This window comes from Callithrix jacchus, chromosome 17, assembly GCF_049354715.1.
Source record: "Callithrix jacchus isolate 240 chromosome 17, calJac240_pri, whole genome shotgun sequence".
In the NCBI taxonomy this organism is placed as follows: domain Eukaryota; kingdom Metazoa; phylum Chordata; class Mammalia; order Primates; family Cebidae; genus Callithrix; species Callithrix jacchus.
In genome coordinates this window covers 42,866,517-42,894,424 of record NC_133518.1, presented here as the reverse complement: position 1 = coordinate 42,894,424, position 27,908 = coordinate 42,866,517, and the positions used below count along the sequence as shown (strand labels likewise).

General features: G+C 35.4%; 1 protein-coding gene across 4 annotated transcripts in view; it reads left to right on the top strand.

Annotated features, from left to right (window-relative positions):
• RASA2 (RAS p21 protein activator 2) overlaps positions 1 to 27,908 on the top strand; it is a 127,654-nt gene that overhangs the window by 91,539 nt on the left and 8,207 nt on the right. For 2 of the 4 annotated variants that reach the window (XM_035277718.3, XM_078354094.1), the window contains exons 11-20: positions 155 to 303; positions 1,356 to 1,470; positions 1,921 to 1,995; positions 2,705 to 2,828; positions 5,152 to 5,258; positions 8,468 to 8,551; positions 9,192 to 9,269; positions 13,393 to 13,466; positions 14,042 to 14,148; positions 27,793 to 27,875. In XM_035277718.3, coding sequence (XP_035133609.1) covers positions 155 to 303; positions 1,356 to 1,470; positions 1,921 to 1,995; positions 2,705 to 2,828; positions 5,152 to 5,258; positions 8,468 to 8,551; positions 9,192 to 9,269; positions 13,393 to 13,466; positions 14,042 to 14,148; positions 27,793 to 27,875 — 996 coding nt within the window. Of the gene's footprint in view, positions 1 to 154; positions 304 to 1,355; positions 1,471 to 1,920; positions 1,996 to 2,704; positions 2,829 to 5,151; positions 5,259 to 8,467; positions 8,552 to 9,191; positions 9,270 to 13,392; positions 13,467 to 14,041; positions 14,152 to 27,792; positions 27,876 to 27,908 lie in introns of all 4 variants that reach the window. The other 2 variants (XM_035277717.3, XM_054246894.2) reach the window with 1 other exon arrangement.

Below are 27,908 nucleotides of genomic sequence, written 5' to 3'. Positions count from 1 at the left end.
TGCTCCAACAGTCATCTCTGATAAAAAAATTTAGAAAATTACCCTGTACAACAGCTTTAGTCTCATTATTTCAGATACTTTTACAGGCTAGTGATTGAATAGTTAATAATGTGTCTTTGATTTTTGTGCTTGTTTTCTGCCTTCCTATATTTAGCCAATATCTGCCTCAGCTGCTTACATTTTGAGTGAAATATGTCGAGATAAAAATGATGCTGTTTTGCCCCTTGTACGACTGCTGCTGCACCATGATAAACTTGTTCCTTTTGCCACTGCTGTGGCTGAATTAGACTTGAAGGATACACAGTAAGAGTTATATTTTATTAAATGTTAATTACATGTTCTTGAAATTGGACCTTAGTTTGACAGATGGTTTTGGTAGCCTGAGTTTTTTTGTATTGATCAGCCTTACTGTAGAGTAAGCTGAAAAGAAGTACTTAGCAAATAAAAGGCAGTTAAGCTATTAAACGATATTCACCTACCTACGGTCAATTAATGAAGGATGTTTTTCTTTAACTCAGAAGGAAATTTTATATGCTACTAATCTGCTTCTTAGTGTAATGATTCATGTGTCACAAGTAAGAACACCAGAGCAGAAGTGTTTATTTGTTATGTATCACCCTTCTATGCATATGTATGACATTCTAAAAAGCAATCAGGTGACTTCTTGTTCACATCAGTCTAACATGGTTGTTTTTTTTTTTACACACACAGACATACATGTACTCCACATTTTTGCTTCATAAATACAATTTGCCTTTTTTAAAAAAAACTTTGCGTGTGTGTGTGTGTGTGTGTGTGTGTGTGTGTGTGTGTATTGGGTTTTTTTGTTTGTTTTTAAGATGGAGTCTCACTCTTTCGTCCAGGCTAGAGTACAGTAGTGTGATCTTGGCTCACTGCAGCCTCTGCCTCCTGGGTTCAAGCGATTCTCCTGCCTCAGCTTCCTGAGTGGTTGGGATTACAGTCACTCGCCACCACGCCCAGCTCATTTTTGTATTTTTAGTAGGCATGGGGTTTTACCATGTTGGCCAAGCTAGTCTCAAAATCCTGACTTCCCCAAGTGATCGACTTGATTCGCACCCCCAAAGTGCTGGATTACAGGCATGAGCCGGCACACCTGACCATTATTTTTAATATATTTTTGTTAACTTTGAAAAACCTAATTGCAGCAAGCTTTTAAATAAATGGTAAAAATTATTAAAATTGTAGGTAAAATGGTAAAATTATTAAAATTATACCTTCTAGTATGTCTTACCTATTTCAACTAAATGCTTCTTTCTTCAATTGGTCAAGTATGTTATATTATTGGTTTCACAACCTTTGTTTACTACACTTGGTTTCATCTCTTTCTATTTCAGAGACGCAAACACAATTTTTAGAGGAAATTCCTTGGCTACCCGATGTCTGGATGAGATGATGAAAATAGTGGGAGGGCACTACCTGAAAGTAACATTAAAACCTATTCTAGATGAGGTACATAATTTATTTCCAACAATGAGTTTGTGGCCTTACGATAGTGGCTGTTTCATCAAGTGATGTATTCATGGGAAGGATTCATTCTTTCATGTGTTACTGAAAAAATAAGGCTGAACACTTTAGGAACACATTATTTACTTCTCTGTCAATGGATTTTTACCTAAAGGGTACAGTATAGTATAAAAACATCTCTTTGTTATGGGATTTCTGTTTTAGCTAGAGTTTCAAATATATGACAAATACTTTTTGATACAGGATTTTAGAAAATTGTATATGTAAAAAAAAAAAAGAAAAGAAAATTGTATTTGTTATCCCTGGGTAAGGGGTTTTACACTTTGTTAAAACTTAAATTTCTATAATTAACTTTTATTATCAGAAAAATAATAGTTCTTTTCATTTTGTCAGATTACTTAGAAAAGAGAATTAACTGAAGAAATTATTTTTCAGATATGTGACTCCTCAAAATCCTGTGAAATCGATCCTATTAAATTGAAAGAGGGAGATAATGTAGAAAATAATAAGGTAAGTCCTTGCTATGTTAATATTTATATTGCGTTAAAATTGGTCTTAATGGTGTACACTTCTCCCATTTATGTTAAAATAAAGCCATATGGGGGGAAGCAATGCTGTTTATTCTTTATGTAAGCCTTTACTATTAGCAGCATTTCCTATGATTAGTTTTTAGAGTGTTATTTCCTCAGTAGTTTCACTTTATTTTTGTTCTTGTCTCTTTAGTAACAATAGAGAATGGAAGCTATAGCTACAGTTGCAGCCCCTATTCTGGCCATTCCTTTGGGCTCAAACTGATCAGCCTAAGTGACACAGTGACTTGATCAGTCAGTAATTTCAGTGGCTTCTGAAAAAACAGTGATTGTGTTAGGGTCACAAATTTTTATTGCAATGGATAATAGTGTCAACAGTGTCCTTGTGCTTGTGTATCTGAGGTTTGTTTTTTTTTTTTCCCTTTTGGATCATTTTATTCCCTGTTGCTTCTTGTGAGGTTTATTCATAGATTCACCTCTTATGCCTAGCAAATCTAAATTTAATTTATTAAGTCAGTATGCACATTGTTCTTTAACTGAATGAGATTGGAAAAGGGAAACAATGCTTTAAAAAGTATTAGGTAGTGACTATCTAATAAATCTCATCTTCATTGCATTTTTCTTTCATGAAGGTTATTAAAGATGTGTGAACATCAAAATCTTAATGTTTACCTTTTTAAATCCTGCAGGAAAATCTGCGCTACTACGTAGACAAGTTATTCAATACAATTGTAAAATCAAGTATGAGCTGCCCCACTCTAATGTGTGATATCTTTTATTCTCTGAGGCAGATGGCTACTCAGAGATTTCCTAGTAAGTGCCTTGTTTTACTAAAACATGCCATTTCTTTTTCTTTGACTTTTGTTTAGATATTAATTACATATTTGGTTTGTGTGAGATATCTCAGGTTTTTAAGTACAATCTTCAGTTTTTCAAAATGGTTCTAGCTTTCTCTTAAGAAATCGGATTTATTTTTCTTGAAATCTCAAAAGTACATCTTTCATTTTATTTCAGTATAATACAACTTTATACAAAGAGCAAATCAGAATCACCATTAGATTTAAGAAAGGCAGAAATTTAGAACTGTAACATTATATAAATAAGCATTTATATCTGATGCTTATAAGAGTTAAAAATAAAAATACCTTTGGTATTTATGCCAACTATCTTTTCCAGCCACACGCATTGAGATAGTGAGACTATTTTGTTCCATAAAATTAACTAGATTTGACAGTTTGAGAATGCTAATAAGGTTTTGGTGGTGAGAGATTTTACAGAAATGGTCTTAGATATTAGAAACCTTTCTGTTGCAACATATGTAGCATTTTGAGGTACATGTATCAGTAACGGGCATTTTTAATTTTGAAAAAGTAGCTATGTCAAGGTTTTGCTTAGAAACATTTCATAAAATTAAGAGTTACTGTCCCTGTTAATACTTAGAATTATTCACATTTTAATGTATCTCAGAAAAATAAATAAACTTGCTATATAGTTAGCTTTCCAGATCTACCTATAATGGAGTAGGTAGTGGGTAGGAGGGTAAGATTAGGCAGGTACTTAAATTATTAGTCTTAACCAGCTGTGCAAAACTGTGAGTTTATTTCTGTAACCATCTGAAGAGATTTTATAGCTTTATCATGTTCTTTTAAGCTTGTGCTCACCCTGTGCACACGTATATACAGTATGTACAGTTAACTGCCCTTTTGCTAAATTGACTCATTACCAAATTAGTGGAGCTGAGTTATCTAACATCTAGATAAATTCAAATCTAAATGTCTTTGCTAATTATAGTTGCAGATAAGAAGACTAAATCTAATCTTCATAACAAAAATAAGGGGAACCAGAGACATACAGAAAGGTGAAATGCTCATTGAAATTATATTTGTGAATAATTAGGTCATAATAAACATATTGGCTACTTAGTAACACACACAGTATTAGCCTGCATTATCTCCTATTCTCATTTTCACAAAACCACATGAGATAAGTACTACTTCCATTAGGTGTGAAACTAAGGTTTAGAGAAGCTGAGTAACTTTACCAAGCTCTATGACATGGCCGCAGGCAAGCAAGGCTTCAAACCTGGGCCTGGTCTACTCCAAAGCACATGCTGCCATTCACTGTACTCTACACTAACTGGTGATCTTGGCCTTAAAGCTGCTTTAGCTGTTTAATTCTTGTTTGTATAAATGATCTTAAACACTTTATGTTATTAGATACATGCAGATGTATCTCCTTAGTTATGTTTTTGTGAACTTAACATGGTCTTCATATCCTCAGTAGACTATAGTAGTGACAGTTTTGTTGCCGTGTTTCATATTCTCTTGTTTTTGTTGTTCTTACTACCCTAGAAGACTGGGGAAAGGAGGGGTGGGAGGGCAGGGCAGACAGCATGTAGAAAACAGATATTATTAAAGAATGACAAATTAAACAACTTGTTGATGGTCACCTACTACTGAATGACTTAGAAGAGTTAAAACTCGAAACAAACCCAAAGATTCTTTCCCTCACCATCTGCTTCACCACCATCTGTCTGATTGTTGGGTAAAGTTGACTCCAGTCCAAAACACAAGTTGTAGCTGAATGATCAAAGCCACAAGTAGTCTTCAGTTCATCTGCATTTTTATTTATGGACTATTGATAGCTTTTTTAAAGTAAATATTTCTGCCTAATTATTTTTGTTGCATAACCTTTAAAATTAAGATTTAGCGGGCAATAGGAGGGAGGGGGTGGGAATTGAAACAAGAACCTAAGACTGAAAGCAGCCTTGTATCCTACTCTTAAGGGATGATTCATTGTTACCACTAGGTAGTGCTAGATACTACTTTTATTTTTGTGATTTCAGCAGTCTCTTCTTGCAGATAAGGAAAGAGGTATTTTTCAAATTAAATTATTTCTGAAAAACTAGCAGCTTTGCCTTTTTTTCATATTATTCCTTATTTCTTTTGGATTTTTTTAATCATAGTGTTTTTTCTTTTAATTTAGTCATAAACATCACGATCATTTCATCACCTCAGTACTTACTAGACAAATTATGTTGCTCTCCTAGTTTACATGTCTTTTCTATATTTTTTATCATCTTTGTTTTTTAATTAAGTGTTTTTGTGCATGACATTTCACCATTTTTTTCCTGCAGATGACCCTCATGTTCAGTATTCTGCAGTGAGCAGCTTTGTATTTCTTCGTTTCTTTGCTGTAGCCGTAGTATCACCTCATACTTTTCATTTGCGACCTCATCATCCAGTAAGTGTTTGTTCTTCTGAAAGCTTTATTCCATTTTTTAAATTTTTGTTAAAATGAAGAAAAGGTAAAATAAGCCAATTTCACTGGGCTGCATTTTCTTATAACTGATACTTAAATTTGCTCAGCATTTTTCTTGGCCATTTCAGTCTTTGAAGAGAGACTAATCTATTTTTTATTGTTAAAAGATGTTATACAAGAGTGATAAAAGGTTGTTAATTACTGAAGCTTTGATGAGTACGAAGGGGATTTATTATATTTTTCCATCTGCAACTGTGTGTGTTTGTAAATTTCCATAAGATTTTTTTTCATTAGTTGCATGTTTCATTTTGATAGGTTTTTTTATTCAAATAAAATCTGCTTTCCTGATTTATTAAAATAGTTTAATTTTGCAGATATTTTTAAATTTCACAGAAATTTGAAGAGGCTCTTTTCTCTAAGAGAGACATCTACAAGAGAAATTTCATTTAATTTAGAAACAGCATCTAAGATAGAATAGTGGCAGCTGACAACATATAATTAGAAAAATATTAAATGGCAGGTGCACTGGATAAGCATTAACAGTAAAAACAGAAAAAGAAACCAAGAATGCAGTATAGTGAAAGGTGTGAGAACTTTTATTGGAACATAACTTGTTAAATATATTGGTATTTTTACTTTTTATTCACCTGAGGTAATACTGTAAACATAGGAAATTAAAAAATTTTTTAAGTATATAATCTTTGTTCTGGAGTCCTATTTAATTATTAAAATGTAAATCTCCACTGCATAGATTTACATGTTTATTTCTTTTTAAAATTCTTTATTAATTTTGCTATACTTCTGATTCCTTCTTATATGGTTTATTTTGGCTGGTTCTTTAAGTTTTTATGTTCCAAATACTTTATAATCATATCTAATTGCTCTTAGTTGCTGATTGGTAAAATAAATAATAATAGCCCACATTTATTTAGTGCTTTGTATTAGGCTTTGTTCTAACTACTTTATGTTTTAACTTATTTGGTCTCCTAGCAATCCTATGAGGTAAATTCTGTTATCATCCACGTTTGCAGATAAGGAAATCACAATACGGTAACTTTTCCAAGCTCACACATCTGACAAATTATGATTTGATCTTACTCAATATGAGCTGGATTAAACTGGAATTCAAATTCAGTCAGACTTTATCAGCTGTGAGCTTAATCCTATCCCTTCCAACCTCTTAGGCCAACATATGTTCAATTACCTATAATATATTATTTCATGCTCAGTACTGGAGATGCAGTGATGAATAAGATACTCTTTGCCCTTAGGAAACTCACGGTCAAGAGGAGTTGCTCATTAAATAGTGTAGGGAAAACACATGAGTTTTAGAGTTAAACCAGGTTCTGAGTACCCATTTCTCCTCTCAACGACTATATGACATTGACGCTCACTCAACTTTGTGAGAATTGAACAGAACCATGTTGCAGTGGCAGCACCACGCCCTTTCTTGCCAAAGAATAAATGGTCTGTGAGTAGCCCCAGCAGAGAGTGGGCCAGTGTCCTTTTGTTCACAGGGCTGTCCATTCTGTGGCTTTGTTACTAAAGCTGCATAGAACTCTGAGGCAATGAAAGCGTGGTAGCAACATTCTGGACATAAACAGAACTCCTACTTCTGAACTTGTGAGTCTGCCTTGTATTCATACTTGAATTTGTATATTCCTGTAACAGATGTTGGTGGAGACTTAGGTTGGTTCCATGACTTTGTTATTTTAAATAATGCTGCAAGAAACATGAGTGCAGGTGCCAGGACATCTTTAAGAATATTATTTTCTTCAGAGGCAGAGAATTGTAGGGACCTTTTACAGATATAATGAAATCCCAGATGTTACAGCTAAAATATTTTCTGAATAACCTTCATTTAGGTGTGTATCTATTTCATAAGTATATCATAATGATCATATCCCAAACATCCCTTCTTTTCCAGATTGCCTTATATTCTGGTCATCTCTTCCCCTTCACATTCATTGCCTGTTTTCAATGGAGGGGGCGGGATACTAAAATATTAAGGAATGCAAGCCAAAAATTAAACTAAAGCTTTTCTGGATCTAAATTTTTCTGGGTATATCTTTAGATGCCAGATATTGTTTACTTGAATCCTTAAAACAAATAAAAATGGTCTGTTTTGATAGAAACTTCACACAAATGTATGGATTGGTGAAAATTTAGCAGGGTATTTAAGCATTTAAGATATGTTCATTTTGTCTATGTAAATTATATCTCAATTTAAAAAAAAAATGAAGGAACAAAGATTCCTGAGGGAACACCGTTTAGTCAATTTTATATGCTCCTATATATTACTTCTTTCAGATAGATAGGCCTGAAAAACATCTTGGATAATAGACCCAAATAGTCACCCTCTGGTAAGATCCAAAATGAACTAGGTGACTTCACATTTCCTAAGCTGAATTTAGGTCTTTGCATCCATGGTGAAAATAGTTAATTGCAGAAGCCAAGTATTGAATATGTTTAGAGGTGAGCTGAGCACAGAAAATTTGGAACACCTAAAACTGCCATTTTAAGTTATAAGGTAGTAAAGTAGATGCCTTTGACATTCCAGAAGTGAATATAATATGTCAGGTAATCCAAGGTGCATACTGTACAAAACAACTTATATATAATATTGACAAAATTGTGGGTTTTGGCCAGGTGCAATAGCTCATGTCTGTAATCTCGGCACTTTGAGAGGCTGAGGCGGGCTGATCAGCTTAGGTCAGGAGTTCAAGACCAGCCTGGCCAACATGGCAAAACCCTGTCTCTACTAAAAATACCAAAATTAGCCAGGCGTGGTGGCAGGCACTTATAATCCCAGCTACTCAGGGGGCTGAGACAGGAGAATCACTTGACTCCAAGATGTGGAGGTTGCAGTGAGCCAAGATCACACCACTGCCCTCCAGCCTGGGCAACAGAGCAAGACTCTGTCTCACAAAAGAAACAAAAAATTATGGCTTTTAAAAGCACCACATCTTCATTAATTACTTTGGGAAGAATTGTCTGGTATATATGGTTTCTTTAGTCTCTTAATTCCTTAGTCCAGTGAGTTGTACCCAGCCTTAGCTAGCTTTTAACTGTGTGTGGTTTCAACGTTTTTAAGTCATTGTTTTACAGCAGTGTAGTCATTTATTCTACTGTTTTATACAAATTATTTTCTTGAAAACTTAGTAGTTTTGGTCTTTTTTTACATTCTTTAGGATGCACAAACAATTAGAACATTAACTCTCATCTCAAAAACTATTCAGACTTTGGGAACCTGGGGGAGTCTATCCAAAAGCAAGGTAAGTCTTTACATCTTTTATTTTTTCACATTTCTAAATGTTGTTACATCCTATGATCCTTTCTCCTTGACTTACCTTCTTCCAAATTAAAAACAAAACAAAATAAATACACACACACATACAGACACAATAGCTGTCTTTTAAGTAGATGCTCTTTTAGACACCTGTTAGAGAGGACAGTTTCAGAGGCTGGGCATGGTGACTTGTGTCTTTAATCCCAAGAAGCTGAAGCAGGAAGATCACTTGAGGCCAGGAGTTCAAGGCTGTAGTGGACGATGATGGCACCTGAGAATAGCCACTGCACTCTAGTCCCAGCAACATAGCAAGACTGTCTCTAGAAAAATTTTTAAAAATCTGTTTAATGAAAACATTAAAAAAAAGAAAAACCAGATAGTTACATGTAAACTGCTAAATCTGAGATAGGGAGAGCCTAGTGAGGAGGTGCAGGACAATCTGTCTGCCTGCCTGTGCCATAATCACAAGACAGCTTTGAAAGAAATCTTCCACTCCAAGCCCTGTATCTCTCTGGAAATATATAATTGAGTCCTTTTAGGCCATAATCCTCAACTTAAAAATACAGTTCATTCTATTCTTAATTCTCTATTTAACACATGTAAACCCTGTGTTTGTTTTTTCTTAGTCAAGTTTCAAAGAGACATTCATGTGTGAATTTTTCAAAATGTTTCAAGAAGAAGGATATATTATAGCAGTTAAAAAGGTATGATTGTTTTATTCTGGAATTGTTAATATTTCTTTCATATAGCATAGGGGAAATAACATTTTATATATATTATTCTTATGACTCAATCCCCAGTTTAAATAATACTATTTAAACTGTTTGTCAAAAAGACTTCCTTTTTCTTTTTCCTTCTTATACAAAGCTGTGTTTTTCAGCTTTGAAAATACCAGACTTGTATAAGAAGAAGTTTTAAAAGCAGCCACTTTTGCCAGTGCCCTAGAAACACACAAGTTACAGAAGTCTGCGGTTTGGATTTCTCAAAGTGACATTATTGGCTTTTGGGGCCAGATTGTTTTTGATTGTGAGGGGCTGGCTCATGCGTTACAGGGTATTTAGCAGCATCTCTGGCCTCTACCCCGTAGATCTAAGTATGCGTCCTGCTTTGACAGACAAACATGCCTCCAGGTATTGCCAAATGTTCTATGAGGGACAGAATTGCCTCTGGTTGAGAACCCCTGGTCTCTAGGGGTAAAGGTTTTTTGTGGTGTCTGATGTATAGTGGACACTTATTGCCATAGTAAAGAATTCATATATTATTGAACATTTAATAAACAATACAAATTTATGGTAGTAACCTGAGGAAAGTTACTATACATTTACAAAATCCTGTAGTATATAATGTCCTAACACGAGACCTGCAGCATAGAAAAACCACTGTACTTAGAAGTTGAGAATGTTTTGAAAGGATCTTTAATTTCTTGGGTCTGTAGTCCTGAATCATCTAAACAAAATATAGCATTATTGTAAAACCCTGAAAACTTAAAAAGAAAAGTTACCTTTGAAGTACTCTATCTTATATAGTCTAGAAGGTAAGAATTTTTTTTTAAAAAAAGGAAAGAAATGAATTATATCTAAACTGGGCCTGAAGAAGGTACTATCACAATCTTAATGAATCCAAATTAGCAAAGCCAAATGTTAAATACTTCATTCAATTTCTGTAGTATGATTAGCAGTTGGTCGCTAGAGTATTTTGTTGAGGTATATGTTTGGGCCTTTTTTTATACTTAGGATTCTTACAGAGACTTAGTAAGTAAAAATGATGATTTAAAAAATTAAAATCCATTGGAATATTTTTCATCTAGAATAGTGCCTGTTCAACCAGAATTTTTTTGTAAGCAGCCATTAAAGGCTTTTGAGGAGAAAGTCTTTCAAAAGAATAAGCAAAGAAAAAGCTGCCCTTTTATTTTTAGGACATTGTTGAAACACTTGTGGGATACTGTAGGCAGACTTTTATTGGCAAGATTATGATGTACTGTCTTTTGTTTGGGAGTTGTTTTTCCATGTTTTGTGACCTAGGCTATGGTAGCATCTGATTTTTTCCCCCCGATATAATCAGAATGTGTAGAGTTGATAATTCAAGTGGAGAAAGTATTTAAGGGTTCCAAGAGTTTAGTTTGTTCCAGATCTGCCCTGAGTCGCCCACTCACATTCTAATTGACTGTCGCCATAGTATGCCTCTCAGACTTGGTTCTAGATTCCTAAGCTGGCATAGGATATTTTGCCCTAATATCCTAGTTTCCTTTATTATTTAGTAGTTGCAACTAGATATGTGCAGTGCTATAAATTGCAAAAGCTTGTGAAGCTCAATTTCTCATTTTATATTGGCCCTCTGACTAGTGACATTTACCATTGATGCAGAAGAAAACAGAGTAGAACTCTGAATTATACCCTATTTCCTGCAGATTCTAGAAAGGATAACCTGGATAGTTTTATAAACAAGGTGACCATATAATTTGATGTCTAAATCAGAATACTTCTAAAAGTGAAAAACACTATTAGTGATTATTCTGGGATAATAGGAAGGGTCCTGTTAGGGATGATCCTGAGCAAACTGGGATCTACAGTCACCCTGCCTATACTCCATCTTAATTACTGGGGTTTTTTTTCCACTTTATATCTCTGTATTTACCCCATGGATTTTTAAGAATTATAATAAATAAATTAATGGCTGGACAAGGTTGCTCATGCCTGTAATCCCAGAACTTTGGGAGGCCGAGGTGGGCAAATCACCTACTGATGTGGTAGGGTATTTCTTCAGTTGGATGCTTGTACCTGCATCACCCACATTGCAAAAGGAACTCTGTTCTTATTCTTTCACTCACCAGTATTTCCTCCCAGCAAACTAGAAATAAACATTCTGTTTGAAAACCTCTAACTCTGGGCTCTGTCGGGCAATTATCAGCCAGTCTTAGGAGAAAATGGCTGTGCCTACAAACTGCACTTCAGAATAAGCACTGGAGCCTCAATATCATCCTTATAGGAATGTGGTTTGTTTTTGTTTAAGTCCTAAGTAGAACAATGTACAAAAGTGTAAAGCAAAAAGCAAAGAAATTCAGACTGTCTCTGAGTTTGTAATATCCACCTAATGAACTAAACCAATGGAAAGCTCATTTAGGGGGCAAAATAGGATTTGTATTTAAGAACAAGAATTGTTCCTCAAGATCAAGGTGATGGTAGATTAAAAAAAAAAAAAGAAAAGAATTGTTCCTTGAACTGCTAATTTCCCTTTCCCATGAAGAGACAGCCAAATACTAAAAAGTCTTTGGCCAAAGTAGCATATTTATGAAGCTAAATGTCCTTCACTGGCTGACTTGTCATTGCTAAAGGTGGATACTGTGAATTTCCTTTAGTCACCACATTTCCACATTCTCCATGGAAAGTTTATAAATGGTGATTAGATTTCCAGGTTATCCCAGAAAATCTGTTTACGCTTCAGTCATGACTGTGAAATACCATCTCTCAGAGCTAAAGTCAGTTATATGTAATAGAAGTTGGCAAACTCTTTTCTATAAAGGGACAGTGAGAAATTATTTTAGGCTTTGCTGATCACATAAGATCTCTGCCATATAGTCTTTGATTTCACAACCCTTTAAAAATGTAACAGAGGTTGAGTATCCTTTATCAAAAATGCTTGAGACCAGAATTGTTTTGGATTTTGGATTTTTTCAAATTTTGGAATACTTTTCTCTCTCTCTCTCTCGCTCTCATTTTTTTAACTGGTTGAGCATGCCTAATCTGAAAATCCAAAATGTGAAATCTAGAATGCTCCAGCAAGCATTTCCTTTAAATATCCTGTTGACACTCAAAAGTTTTGGGTTTTGGAGCATTTGGGATTTTCAGATTAGAGATGTACAACCTGTATTCTTTTGGGAGACTACCGGTCAAACTTGGCCCTCTGGGCCATACTTTGGTGATCCATAACCTATAATAAAAGTTCACAATCTTATATGTAAAATCATTGGGACCAAAAGTATTTCAGAATTCGGTTTTTCAGAGTTTCAAAAGGTTATCAGTATATACCATATGTAACACTTCCCAGCAGAGCCTAGGGTAGCACACCACAGTCAAATACATTAATTCTTATAGCACAGTGCATGAATACTTAGAGTAAGATAAGTACAGACTATAAATAGCCTCATACCAGTTCAGGTTAAGTTATACCCCTAAATGAGGACTTAAAATCTTTACAAGATTAAAAAACTTTGTATTAGAGCTTTATGTATTTCAGTATTTCAGTTAAGGAATTGTGGATTGAATTATTTCTACAAGAAAATATGTTCTTGGTTTTAAGTAACTTAAGAACAAAGTTTTAGGCTGGGCACAGTGGCTCACACCTGTAATCTCAGCACTTTGGGAAGCTGAGGCAGGTGGATCACTTGAGGCCAGGATTTCAAGATTAGCCTGACCAATATGGTGTAATCCTGTCTCTACTAAAAATACAAAAAATTAGATGGACGTGGTGACACACACCTGTAATCCCAGCTATTTGGGAAGTTGAGACATGAGAATCACTTGAGCCTGGAAGGGAGAGGTTGCAATGAGCCAAGATTGTGCCACTGCACCTCCAGCCTGGGCAACAGAATGAGACTCTGTCCCCAAAATAATTAATTAATTAATTAATTAAAACTTTTATAATACTTGTCATTTGTAAATTAGGGATTTCCTTTGTAATTAAATATTTGTTTTGTTTTATAAATTCCTGTAATGTGTCTTCCTTAACAATGAAGAATTTCCCATTATAATCAATGACATGTAAGATAAACTGAATGTTTTGTAATGTATATTATCACACAGTGTAATATTTGCCCATTTCCCCATTTAGTTCTTGGATGAAATTTCATCTACTGAAACTAAAGAATCCAGTGGTACGAGCGAGCCTGTGCACCTGAAAGAAGGGTAATTTAATGAAATTAGAATGAAAATCATTTATCAGTATATATATTAAGTAAGTACAAAGAACGTGGGTCTAAGAGTGAGGAGATCTGGGTTTGTGTTCTGTGTTAGAACTGCCAAAATTATCAGTCAGGTAAGTCACCCTTACTATCCTACAAACTTGATGGCAGAGAAGTATGATTTCCTGTGTATACAGTCCTAGAGTTGTTTTGCAATTATAGTGAGATGATAGATATGTAGAGTACTTAAAGAAAGTAATAGCACCATTCAGTCTTAATGTAAAGTGTTTATTATTAGAAGTTAAAGAGGGGGCAGGGTCACTCATTTGGCCCTTTTTTATTCTGTATAGCACAGTTAAAAATATTAAAACAACAAAGAAAAATATTAAATTAATTGAAGACTTTATTCCTTTAGTATGGCCAAAATAAATGCAACAGTCATGAATGGCAAAAAAATTTTTACATTTTTAATATAACTTTACACGACTGTTCATGTCATTTAAAATTAACGGATACTTCTTTGTTTTGGATTAACTTTTAATTTTTATAGCTAAATGTTTACATCTGTTATTTTGGCAGTGAGATGTATAAAAGAGCTCAGGGAAGAACTCGAATTGGAAAAAAGAATTTTAAGAAACGATGGTTCTGCTTAACAAGCAGAGAGCTCACCTACCACAAACAGCCAGGTAGTTGTGTTTATGCTTTATTGTGGGGTTTTTCCTGGTTCTCGGTGAAGGTTTCTTTTTTACTTAATGTGACTCTAGTGATTCAGTCATATTACTGTAATTTATGGTTTCTTACACTGATACATACTAAGAATGAAAAACATATTTGACAGTAACTCCACATATATTATGTTTTTCTCACATTAAATTTCTTGAGTTTCTGAAAATGGTGTTCCTTCAGTGTGCTTTGTATTCTAAAAATCCATAGTTATCTGTACTGTTATTTATCAAAGAGCAACAGCCAAACCTTTTAGAACATGGAAGTTTATTTAACTCTCAGAGGCAAAATTAGCAAGTTTCAATAGCTAATAAATGAGAATTTTTCTATGGTTTGCTAGAAAATATCAGCCAAAAATTCCCACAGTTATACCATAGATTGTGATCCATGTACAGTTGTCAAATTCATCCTAGGGTCTTAGCCAGGCTAACCCCAAGGTGGAAGACTTTAATAATTTGCCTCCTGAGAAGACTCCATTGCCTTTACAAGTGTGCTATTTGTGTCAAGGAAGCCATCTTCCTAGAGTGTGATTTGAGAGCTCCAGAGAGGCAAAGCTTATCTCTCAGTAGACTGACACAGTGCTTAAAATAAACTACTTTTACATTTATTCCTTTGGGGTAATTTTCCACAGAAGGCCAGGTGTGGTGGCTCATGCCTGTAATCCCAGCACTTTGGGAGAACAAGACAGACTGATCATTTGAGGTCAGGAGTTTGAGACCAACCTCGCCAACATGGTGAAACCCTGTCTCTACTAAAAATACAAAAAAATTTCAGGCACAGTGGCTCACACCTGTGATTCTAGCACTTTGGGAGGCTGAGGCAGGCAGATCATCTGAGGTTGGAAGTTCGAGACCAGCCTGACAAACATGGAGCACACCCATCTCTACTAAAAATACAAAATTAGCCAGGCATAGTGGTGCATGCCTATAATCCCAGCTACTTGGGAGGCTGAGGCAGGAGAATCGCTTGAACCAGGTAGGCAGAGGTTGCGGTGAGCCAAGATCATGCCATTGCACTCCACCCTGGGCAACAGGAATGAAACTCCATCTCAAAAAAAAAGAAAAATCAGCCAGGCCTAGTGGCACATGCCTGTAGTCCCAGCTACTTGGGAAGCTGAGGCAAGAGAATCACTTCAACCCAGGAGGCAGAGGCTGCAGTAAGCCGAGATCATGCCACTGCACTCTAGCCTGGGTGACAGAGCAAGACTCCATCTCAAAAAGAAAAAGAAAAAAAATGAATTATCCATAGAAGGCCATTAGTTTCTGATATTAAGAAGAATTTAGTATCTTCATCACAGATCACATAAAATAGAATCCCTTCTGTTCAAAGTGATCAAGATTCAGAGATGTTCACTTAACCAAACTAAAAGGTTAAAGCAAGAATCATTTAACAATAAGCAAAAAGATGCATACAGATCTTAAATTTATGTATTTGTTTACCAGTATTTTGGAGGAGAACCAAGATTATTTCTTTGACTATGGACCTATAGATCAGATTTCCTGTCTTTCTTATGTAAATATACCCATAATGCATCAGTTTTCAGGTTGATTTCTCCAAAGTAAATCTAGAACTTAGATACTTGAAAAGTAATTCACGTACAAAGTCCTCTTAGATTTTCAGGATAGTTACCCTAGTCTTTTACAGCTGTCTTACCCCCACATAAATTAGTTTCATTTGTGGGGGTATGCATATCATTTTTAGAGGCTTTTCAAAGCATTTACCTGATTTTCAAATAAGCAATAAACCTCTTGGTAGTAGGCACTTATTTTGTCTCTTTACATAAAGTAAATTATAAGTACAACATAGAAAACCAGCATAAGTAGGGTTAGCAACAATCACAAAGGACTTAGTAAGCAAAACAGCCTAATCAGTGGAAGTAGAAGGGTGCAGGCTTAATTGAGTAGCTAAGCACCACAAGCATTTAGCATCCCGTGAGCAACAACATTCAGTATGTTTTACAAAGGAAATGGAGAGTCTGTCAATCCATCAAATCTGTTAGGAAAAGATCCTTAAGAGAGCTTCTACTGTAAATTCTGGAATAATACATCAGCCATAGGGTGCTTTAAAGAGCATATAAACACAGTTTAGTAGAGTACTTCAATGGAGCTTCTTGAGTAGTATAGCAATAAGAAAAAAGTTTTATTTCATAATTCTTCCTTAGGAATGGCTTGGTCAGAATGACTACATGTGTCCCAATGTATTAGAAAGATATAGGAAACCAAATGCATTATACCTTTAGGTATATTACCCAGATAATTATAACATTTACACATTCAAATAAGCAAAAGTCAATAGGCTACACACATGCCCTTCCAGATAGCATTTTTTAAGCTAAGCATATTTTGAATGTTTCAGAAATTATAACTTACTGAGTACTATATAAATGTTCTCATGCATAGCACTGGTGCTAATTATGTTTACATTAATAGTACATTTAAATAAAATATAAGGTAAATTAGTCATTCTCTATGAATAAATGAGTTCTTTTTTCCTCATTTAAAGCATTTTCTAGTCTAAACCAATATTCTGAAGTATTTTTTGGTTTATAATCTTCTTTAAGAATTAGATAGCTGTGGACCCCTTTCTCTAGAAAACTATACATGCAAATATAGACACAAAATTTTGCATGTAACTTCACGGAGTTTATAGACACAAAGTTCATCTATGACTCTCCAGTTAAGAATCTCTGTTCTAGCCAGGCACGGAGGCTCATGCCTGTAATCCCAGCATTTTGGGAGCCTGAGGTGGGCTGATCCACAAGGTCAGGAGGTCAAGACCATCCAGGCCAACATGGTGGAACCCCGTCTCTGCTAAAAATACAAAAATTAGTTGGGCATGGCAGCATGTGCCTGTAGCCCCAGCTACTCAGGAGGCTGAGGCAGGAGAATTGCTTGAACCCAGGAGGCAGAGGCTGCAGTAAGCCAAGATCACACTGCTGCACTCCAGCCTGGGTGACAGAGACTCCACCTCAAAAAACAAAAGAACCTCTGTTCCTCTATTCTGTCCACTGATTTTAAGAAGACAGAATTCCTTAGAATGATAAGGATTCTAGAGGTATAAAATAGACACATTAGAAGCTATGTTGTTTTTAAGCCTTAAGAAATTTAAAATGTTGGCATGACATTGGAAGAATGAGATAGGAAGTTTCAAGCTTACTTACCAAAGCCTACAGTTTTAAGCTTCAATGCTTTTTGTTTTAACTATTTTGATGGATTTTTCCAAAATATATTACATGCTTCCCTGCCTTCTAAAAAAGAGTTCATTGAACGTAAGTTAACATTTTCTAGATGACTTGGGGCTACCATTGATAATATTAATTATTATATGGATTCTGATTTAGTGATATTTTCAGGGCTGCTTAAGGGTGTGTGTAGCTGTTTACTCCAGCTAAATGCATTTACTCCCCAGCTAAATGCCTTGGACTGCTGTGCTTTCTGTGTCCTGCATTTGCTTTATACAGTTTTTCTCTATCCTTTGTGGTAAGGCTGTGACCTTAAATTTCTTGTGATGTCTGTGAACCGTAATATAACATCTTACTTCCATCCCATCACCCACCTCTATTTTTTACAGCGATGTACTGTGAGTGAGCATGCAAGTACTGTGTTTATTTAAATTATGCCTAAGATTAAGACTTTGAATGAAAATTTCAGGACTTTCTCCTGTGAATAAAATACCTGGGCTTTGCATTCTGTTTGGTTCTTGAGCAAATGTTTTGCTTACTTCCAGTTTCCCTGCTGTTTTCTAGATAGACAAGACTGCTAGTTAAGTAGTCTTTTGCTACACTTACTATGTGACTTTGGTGTGAGAAAGATTACCTCCCAGATGTTCTGTAACATAGACCTAAATCATTGAGTCTTTCACTCTGTCTTCCTATTATACAGTAGTATTCTGTATCAAGTACTTCTGCTATTTAGTATCAAATAATATGGTCCATTCTCAATTTACTGGAAAATGAGTTAGAACATTTTCTCTGTTTTAAGGCTTTTTCTTCAATAAGTTGTTAAATTTTTGTGGCCCACGTAAGTATGAGCTAACAGGCAATAGTAAGCAACTAATCAGTAGAGTTAAATTAATATGTAGCAAATGAATATTATCAGACACTCAGCCATCAGTCATGATTACCTTGAGAGATTTTTATGGACTTGTGTACTTATGATTACAATTTTATATTGCTATACTGTAACTTAGTCATCTTCTACAAGTAAAAGTTCTCTTAGTTGCATGTGGAGATCAAACTGATAATTGATGTTCCAGTCTCATTATGTCTCATTCAGCCTCATCTTTTGCAGTGTCCATATGTAGTTTCACCAGACTACTTTACACAGTTCCTTTACATGTTTTACATGCTTCTTTACATGCTTTTGCATTTGTACCTAAAAATAGCTACCTAAAAATTCTTTTTCTTCTTTACCTGTGTAATCTGTTGTCCTTTAAATCTTAGATCAAGTGTCAGCTCTTTATGGAAGCCATTGTAGGCCTCTGGCCACTTGAATGTAGCTATTGCTTTACTATGTTTCTTTAGCCACCTGGCACACTGTGTGGTCATTACTTTTGTCCATCTCTTCCCCTAGTCTTTAAGATCCTCAGTGGTAAGGACCATATTATTACTAGTGGCATAAAGGCATTTAGTAAGTATTCTTCAAAGAACACCATCTCTTCCATATATGCTGTCATCTGAATTACATTAAGAACCACTTATCTTTCTAAAATTTCTGCCAGGCATACTAATTCATCTTTGAAATTCTATTCTATAGAGTTTGATTAGATATTGCCTACTTTGGGGATATCTATTAAATACATATACATACACACAATTTTCATGTGACATTAAATGCCCTAGCTTATATAACCAGCCCGACACTAGCTCACATAGCCAATATGCATTGTAAAAGAAATGTCCATGATGTTTTAAACATAAATCCTCAGTATACTGAGGTTGACGTGGTTTTCACCTACCTGTATTTTCACATAGAGGGCTCTGCAGCTTTTTTTTTTTCCTAATAGCTAAAGAACAAAATACATCATTGATTCAATCAGACATTTATTTGACAGGTATTTTATTGAGTGCCTACTATGTACCAGACACTGTTCAAGGCTCTGGAAAGAAAAGTAGTGAACAAAATTTACCAAAATTTCCTGCCCTTATAGGTCTTTGCTAAGAGACAATAAACAATAAAAAAGAAAATTATATGTTGGATTATTATAAATGAGATTAACAAAAATGAAGCAAGGGCAAGGAACAGAAAATGATGGGTTCAGTGAGGTGAGTTAAAATATTAAAAGGTCTAGCCAGGGAAGGCTTCACTGAGAAAGTGACATTTGAGCAAAGACCTAAACCTAAAGGTGGTCGGGGAGTGAACCATGTGGATATTTAGGATAAAAATGTCACAGAAATAGCTAGCAGCACCCAGAACAAAGGCCTTGAAATAAAAGCATACCAGGAGTGTTAAAGAGATAAGAGAAAGCTCTTGTGGCTGGAAAAAAATGAAGAAGAAGGTACATCATAGGAACTAAAATCAAAAAGATCATAGAAGTGCTAGATATTATAGGACCTTGTGGGCTTTTACTTTGAGTAAAATGGAAAGACATCAGAGAGGTTTAAGCAGAGGAATGACATTGTTTAACTTATGTCTTAATAGGATAACTTAGGTCTGTGGAGTGTTATATGGAGAATGAAGGATGGGGGCGAGGAGAGACTATTAAAGACAATGAAGAGACTATTAAAATATTCTAGAGGAGAGAAGAGAACGGCTTGGTCTGTTGGTAGCAGTAGAAATGATAAACGTGGATCATATTCTGGATCTATTTTAAAGATAGTACTCAGAGGATTAGATACTGGGAGTAAGAAAAAAGGCAAGTTAAGGATAATTCGAAGGATTTGGGCTTGAAATTGCCCTTTTAAAAATAGATAGAGAACTTTAAAAAAAAAAAAAAAGCAGCAAAGAAGGGGAATAGAAAATAATGGGGTCAGTATAAAACTAAACTGTTAAAAAAAGAGACTCCTGCTAATGGTAGAGAAGCTTGTATTAGACTAACTCTCATAGATGGCAATTATAAACTTTGGGCAGAATATATAAAACAGTTTTCTAAAGAATTTGACCCTTGAAAGAAAGGAAACATGCTGGCTAAGATTTATTTATTTTTATTTGTCATTTTTAGAAACAGAGTTTTCCTCTTGTTGCCCAGGCTGGAGTGCAATGGTGCAATCTCTGCTCACCACAACCTCTGCCTCCCAGGTTCAAGCAATTCTCCTGCCTCAGCCTCCTGAGTAGCTGGGATTAGACGGGGTTTCTTTATGTTGGTCAGGGTGGTCTCAAACTCTCAACCTCAGGTGATCCCCTGCCTCGGCCTCCACGTGCTGGAATTACAGGCATGAGCCACTGCACCTGGTGTGTTTCAGAATTTTTATGGTTAGATTTTTTTTTTTTTTTTTTTTTTTTTTTGAGATGGAGTTTCGCTCTTATTACCCAGGCTGGAGCGCAATGGCGCAATCTTGGCTCACCACAACCTCCGCCTCCTGGGTTCAGGCAATTCTCCTGCCTCAGTCTTCTGAGTAGCTGGGATTACAGGCATGCGCCACCACGCCCAGCTAATTTTTTGTATTTTTAGTAGAGATGGGGTTTCACCATGTTGACCAGGATGGTCTCGATCTCTTGACCTTGTGATCCACCCACCTCGGCCTCCCAAAGTGCTGGGATTACAGGCGTGAGCCACTGCGCCCGGCCCCTAGATTTATTTTTATATAGCTTTTCCTCTTGAAAGTGCTCCCAGTCTAGTCAGTATGAGGTGTCACTAAAATGCAAGCAGAAACTTACAGCTTGATTGGCTTGAGATGTCAAAGGATGGAGTTTAGGGCTGTCAGAGATGCTGGAGTTTAGGGCTACCAGAGAGGCTGAAAATTGAGGCATAAAAAGTAGTCCTTCAATCTGCATGTGAACTCCTCTGAAATCTTTAGCTGACTCTTAAATGCTCATTTAAAAGGGATCTCCAACATCATCCTCAGCAAACTGACACAAGAACAGAAAATGAAACACCGCATATTCTCACTCATAGGTGGGTGATGAAAAATGAGAACACATGGACACAGAAAGGGGAGTACTAAACACTGGGGTCTATTGGGGGGAAAAGGGGAGGGCCAGTGAGAGGGGGAGGTGGGGAGGGATAGCCTGGGGAGAAATGCCAAATGTGGGTGAAGGGGAGAAGAAAAGAAAGCACACTGCCATGTGTGTACCTACGCAACTGTCTTGCATGCTCTGCTCATGTACCCCAAAACCTATAATCCAATAAAAAATTTAAAAAAAAATAAAATAAAAGGGATCTCCAAAGGAGCTAGTGAAAAGTAATAACTGAAAACTTTAAAAAGATGAGCAGTGACTTCAGTTTCTGTCCCCCTCAAAGGAGACAGAATTTGGAATTTTACTTAGACGGCTTAGCAAATACTTCAGATTTTCATCAAAATCTCAAAAGGGTGATGACTCAGGAGTAAAGACTGTGTTCTAGAATTGAGAATAAAGTATAAACAAATCACTATAGTTTTTGTTTAGGTATAGGTATTATATAAAACCAATCTTCATGATAATAGCGAATGATATAACTTCAAGGGAAGGTAACTGAATCCATAGTTTCTACAGTGTTTTACTTATAATGCCCAGTGTGTAATGGAACATGAAATCAAGAAGAAATACAGAACTGTAATGCCTAATCTGGAGAAAAAGCAATCAGAAGTAGGCCCTAGATGATCTACATGTTGGAATTAGCAGACATGAACTTTAGTCCCTCTATTATAAATATTTCAAGGACTTAGTGGTAAAGTAATCATCATGAGTAAAGAAATGGGGAATCTTAGCCAGAAAAGAAAAAGAAACTCTAGAAAGGAATCAAATGGAAATTCTAGAATTGAAAAGCACAATACCTGAAATGAAAAATCTGATGGGCTTAACAACAGATTGGTTCACTGAACTTGAAGATAGATCAGTAAAAATGAACCAATCTAGAACACAGAAAAGACTGGGAGGAAATGAACAAAACCTCAGTGACATTTAGTTCAATATCAGGTAGTCTAACATATGCATGGTTGGTGTCCTGGAAGGACAGTAGAGAAAGAATTGGACAATATATATATATATTTGAAGAAATAATGGCCTTAAATTTCCCAAATTTGATGAAACAGTATCTTATAGATCTGAGAAGCTCAGTGAACTGCAAGAATGATAAATGCAAAGGAAACTGCACTTAGACATACAATTGTGAAAGCAGAGATAAACTCTTGCAAACAGAGAAACAAGACAAGATACTTACAGGGGAACAACAGTACAGTTGACAGCCAACTCCTCATAAAAAGCAACTAAAACCAAGAACAGTGGAAAGACCTCTTTAAAATGCTGAAGGAACAAAGGTCTCAACCTAACATTCTAGAGAAAATTGCCTTCAAAAATGAAAATATCTTTTGAATAAATGAAAGCTGAGAGAGACTCTATTGTGAGCAAGTCAGCACTACAGGAAATGCGAAAGGAAATTCTTCAGGCTGAAAGGAAATAATACCAGATGGAAACTTAGATCTACAAGAAGAATAAAGAGCACTGGAAATGATAAATGTATGGGTAAACATAAGAATATCTGTTTTTTTCTTTTCTCCATTTCTTTAAAAAGCAACTGTTTGATGCAAAATTTATAATATTTAATTCTAAGAATTATAACATGTCTGGATGTGAAATATATGACAGTAACAGCACAAAGGAAGGGGATGGAGTAAATTATTCCAAGTGTCTTATATGTTATATGAAGTGATGCAAGAAGAATATTAAGTAGACTGTGATGAGTTAAGGCTGTATATTACAATATCTAGGAAAAAAATTTAGGAAAAAACAATATAACTAATCCATCCCCTTTCCTCCTCCCAAATAGTAAATAAAATATGAGGAAAGGAAGAACAGAGAAGCAAAAATCAGATGAGACAAATAGAAGACAAATAGCAAAATGATAGCTTAAACCCAGCCATCTTCGAAACCATGATATACTAGGATTTCTTGAAGAGACCATTAAAAGCACTGAACATTTTTCTCAAATAAAGGAACTGACTTCATTGAAAAGAAAGATGTATTTTCTCCATTCCCCATTGTCATTCATTTTTCTTTTGTTAATATGATGGGCATAAAATGTATTAGTTGGTGGTTGAAATTTTTCAAGAGCTTGTTGGAGTTTGTTGAGTTTTTTGAACCCATAAGCTAATGTTTTTCACCAAATTTGGGACTTTTTTTACTTCTTCACATTTTTCCACCCTTCTTCTAGGACGTCTCCAATTTATGCTGATAAATTGTCTCACAGACAGTTCGTTTTTCTTCTTTTATTCTCTTTGGTCTTCAAATTAGATCATTTTTACTTAAGTTCACAGTATTTTATCATCTCTAATCTTCTCTTTAGCCCATGTGAATTTTTCATTCATCTACTGTACTTTTCAGCTCCAGAATTTCCATTTAGTTCTCTTTCTGCTTTCCATTTTTCTTTTGAGAGCCTACATATATTCAGTTGTTACATTTTTATTGCATTATTTCGACATACTTAGGGTAACTACTTTGAAGTCTTTGCCTGCCAAATTCAGTATCTGGACCCATGCAGAATCAGTTTCATTTGGCTGCTTTCTTTCCTGTGTTTCTTTTATGTGTTATACTTTGCTGGTTTTTATATGTCTTATTTTCTTATTAAAAACTAGACATTTTTAAGATTAGTAGTCCCAACCTTTAGGGTTCAGTTTCATGGAAGACAATTTTTCCACAGACTGGTTGGGGATAAAACTGTTTTACCTCAGATCATCAGGCATTAGTTTCTCAAAAGGAGTACACAACCTAGATAGATCCCTTGCATGTGCAGTTCACAATAGGGTTTATACTGTTGAGAGAGTCTGTTGCCACCGCTGATCTGACAGGAGGCAGAACTCAGGTGGTGATGCTTGTTTGCTCACCCACTGCTCCTCCTGCTGGGTGGCCCAGTTCATAACAGGCCACTGACCAGTACCAGTCTGTGGTCCAGGATTTGAGGACCCCTGTTGTAGATTATACGTTGTAGTGTGTCTGCTTTGGTTTGTTCTGAGTGCTTGCCTAGTCTAAAACTTCAGTCTCCCTCTCTCTCATTTACAGTGTGTAACTACTGATTTCTCTGTTTAGATGTTTCCCTCTAACCCTACCTAGGCAATTGATGTCTCCCCAGGCTTTCAGTTTTTGTCAGACTCTGGGATATTCCACATACATGCCTACTTTAGCAGTCAGGCAGGGATCTGGCAAGTTTATTGCCAGGCTTTCATAGCCCTCTTTCTTCCAGATTTCATCCTTAACCAGAATCTGTAACCTCCATCCAGTTATTTAATAGGATTGCAATAATTTAATAGGAAATTTGATGCACTCATATTTATTGTGATTATGATTACTACTTTATTTTGTGTTTTCTGTTTACTAGGCTTTTCTTTTTCTTGAGGTTATTTCTCCCTTCCTTTTTGTTGGAGTAGTTGAGCATCTGTATGTGCCTGCCCTCTATGTTTCTGTCTGTCTCTATTTAGTGAGGAAACTTGACTATCCTATTTTCACTTTTTAAATCCTTAACTAATTTAAACTTAAATGTTTATATTAATGTCTACAGTTGATCCAAGTCTCCATTCAAGCTGGGAAAGAACATTATCATGCTTTCAATCATTCTTTTCCTAGCATCTCCCTAAAGAAGCCATCTGGAATTTTAATACTTGTTTATCTTGTTTCTTTTACCTTTTTACATTACACTTTAATGATTTTACATCCTTGCCTATCAATTTTCTTGATTTCTTTGGCTCAGCACTATCTTTTATATAATACATCTGTCTTTTTCCTAGATTCATTATTATTTTGTCGGAGTACTTCCTCAAGGAATTCTTTCAGACAGGCTTTATGGCTGATAAGTTTTCTGGGTACTTGCGTATACAAAAATGTATTTGACCGTTATTCTTGAATTATAGTTAGAATACTCCATTGTTTACTAGCTTCCATTGTGCTGATGAGAATTTTGATATCACTCTGATTCTCAATCTTTTGATTCTTCTATCTAGAAACTCCTAGGACTCTGTAGTCTTCAAGTTCTAATGTTTTTCTGCCTAGTATTTAGGTAGTCGTCTTTTTTCTTCTACCTGCTTAGTACTTGGTGGGTAACTTTGCATTTTTTAAGATTTCTGAGTTTATCTCCGGGACATTTTCATCTGTCATTTTCTCCTGAATACTTTTATTCATCAGATGTTGTAACTTCTAAATCCATCCACCATGGTACTAACTCTTCTATTTTTGTTTCTTTTTACTGTATTTTTGGAGAGTCCTCAGTAAAATCTTCCATTTTTACTAACTCACATTGCAGTTCACTCAACACTGTTAACTGTGAAATTAACCCTACTGGTATCATGACAGTATATGTGCCTTGGAGCAATGCCCTTTCTCTACAGATGCTGTGTTATAATTTTCCCATAAATAAATAAATATAGCAATTTTAGGGTATGTGCATTCTTTGTGTATTCAACAAATCTAAAGCTAGAAACTCCTTGCAAAATTTAAAAATTCTCTGACTGTCATGCACCCTGTAGATTAGTACCCAAAGACATAGGTCTCTGCCCCCAATTTCTTAAACTCCTGATTTCCTCAGATGTTATCCTCCTTTGTTGCATGTATGTCTGTCCTTCAGAGTGCTGGTTTTCCTTAACTGTTTGGTGATTTTTTTTTTTTTTTGGTGTTTTACTCATCTGTGTGTTTTGCAATCCATTTACCTACTTGAGTGTTTAGTAGCTTACTGCCGATGATTATGAGGGAGGGACAGGACAACCTGCTGAGGGGCAGGACTGCTGTTGCTTGTCTTCTGGTGTGGGTACTCTCTCCTTCCCTTCTGAGAGTCAGCAGCTACCTGTGACTTTGCACTGCTCGGCAACCCATTATACATCCTTGCTTCTTTAGCCTGTGAATATATGCCTCTGTTGACTGCTGCTTAGCACAAACCAGGCAATGGGGAAGGCCTGATTGACCCGCTGTTCCAGATGCAACTCACCGATTAATCATCCTGATGTATGTCCCCCCCAGCCTTCAGCTGTCTATGTTCACTAGCTCTGGCTTGAAAGTCTTCCTTAACCACTCCTATTTTTGCAGATGTCTTATACATCTGGCTTAGACTTCCTTCAGTTACTGCCTCCCTGCCCCACCATTCAATCTTCCATCCTCATAAATATAATCCATTTGACTCTAGGAGATTGCTGATAGGCTTTCCTTATTTTCTCATGCATTCATGATTTATATTTGTAAATGTCATTTCCTCAGAAAGCCTTTTTTTAACCACCCAGTTTAAAGTAACTTCTCACTTTCTATCACATCACCCCAGTTTATTTTCATTGTAACATTCATCTCTATTTAATATTTATGGTCTTTTGTCTTTCCAGAACTAAATGCATGCTCCTTTAGGAGCCTTATCTGGTCTATTTACAGCTATATCGTAAGTGGTTAGAACAGTGCCTGGTATATAGTAGACATTCAATATATGATAGTTGAATTAAGTGACTTTTATCTTTTAAAAAAATTATATATCACATTTGCTTGAATTACTACATTTTAGATTTTATACCAGAAACCAGGCTTTTCAAATATTCTATCTTAACATCTCTGTTCAAGACAAAAAAAAAAAAACCTTTATTAACCAAATAGTTTTCTTTAAAAAAAAAGCTGTACAATTAATTGGTTAAATAATATAAAATGCAAAGTTTCTTAACCTCCAACACTTCAATGTATATGTCATTTAAGCAAAGCTTGGGGGTAAAATAAAAGCAAAGCTTTGATTTTTCTGAGAACAACATTACAAAATGACCAGAAATCAGAAGTACATTTGCTTATAGTTGCTATGACTATATGAGATATAATTTATTCTCAGATAAATCGTTAAGTTGAAATGCATCATATTCTTATGCCATATTATTATGGAGCTCCTTTAGCAAACTCAAATTTCCTTAATGTGAAATTTCCAAAGTCTTAGGTTAAGGATGCACTCCACCAGATAAGATTTTTACTTTTGTTCTCTGCATCTCTTAAATTGTGTGGCTTCAGGTGGCTGATCAACTAATATGGGATAATAATGAACAGTTTTTCAGTTTAGAGGGTTAATCCCTTAATTAAATTTAGGTCAGAAAAATATAAAAATTCACATAGGTGGTCATAGTTACTGCTTGCGTAGAAACACCATGAAAGAAATGTTCATGTCTTGGCAAATTTTGAGTAGGCTTCTTTTGCTGAGTTTGTTATTTTTTCAGTCCCCATATAATTAATATTACAAAATTTTGTAACATTCTTACTTTCTACACAGAGATCAAATTTAGTCCCACATTTTTCCTTGAAAATGTTTCAATATTATATGGCAAAGTAAAGTAGTAGTCGCCTTATAGAAGATAACCAAAATTCATCTGTTCCAGGAAACAAATACATATACACACCATTTGTAAGTCTTCTGTAGGTTATTTATACTCCTGCCATCAAAAAGATGAGCTTAAACCCTGCAGAATTAACCTCTCATCTTTATAATTCTGATGGAAATTACTTTAATTTTTTTCTACTTTTTTAATTATTTAGGCAAAGATGCAATATATACAATTCCAGTAAAAAACATTCTTGCTGTGGAAAAACTGGAAGAGAGCTCTTTCAACAAGAAAAATGTAAGTTATATAAATACTTAAAGCTTTCTGAAC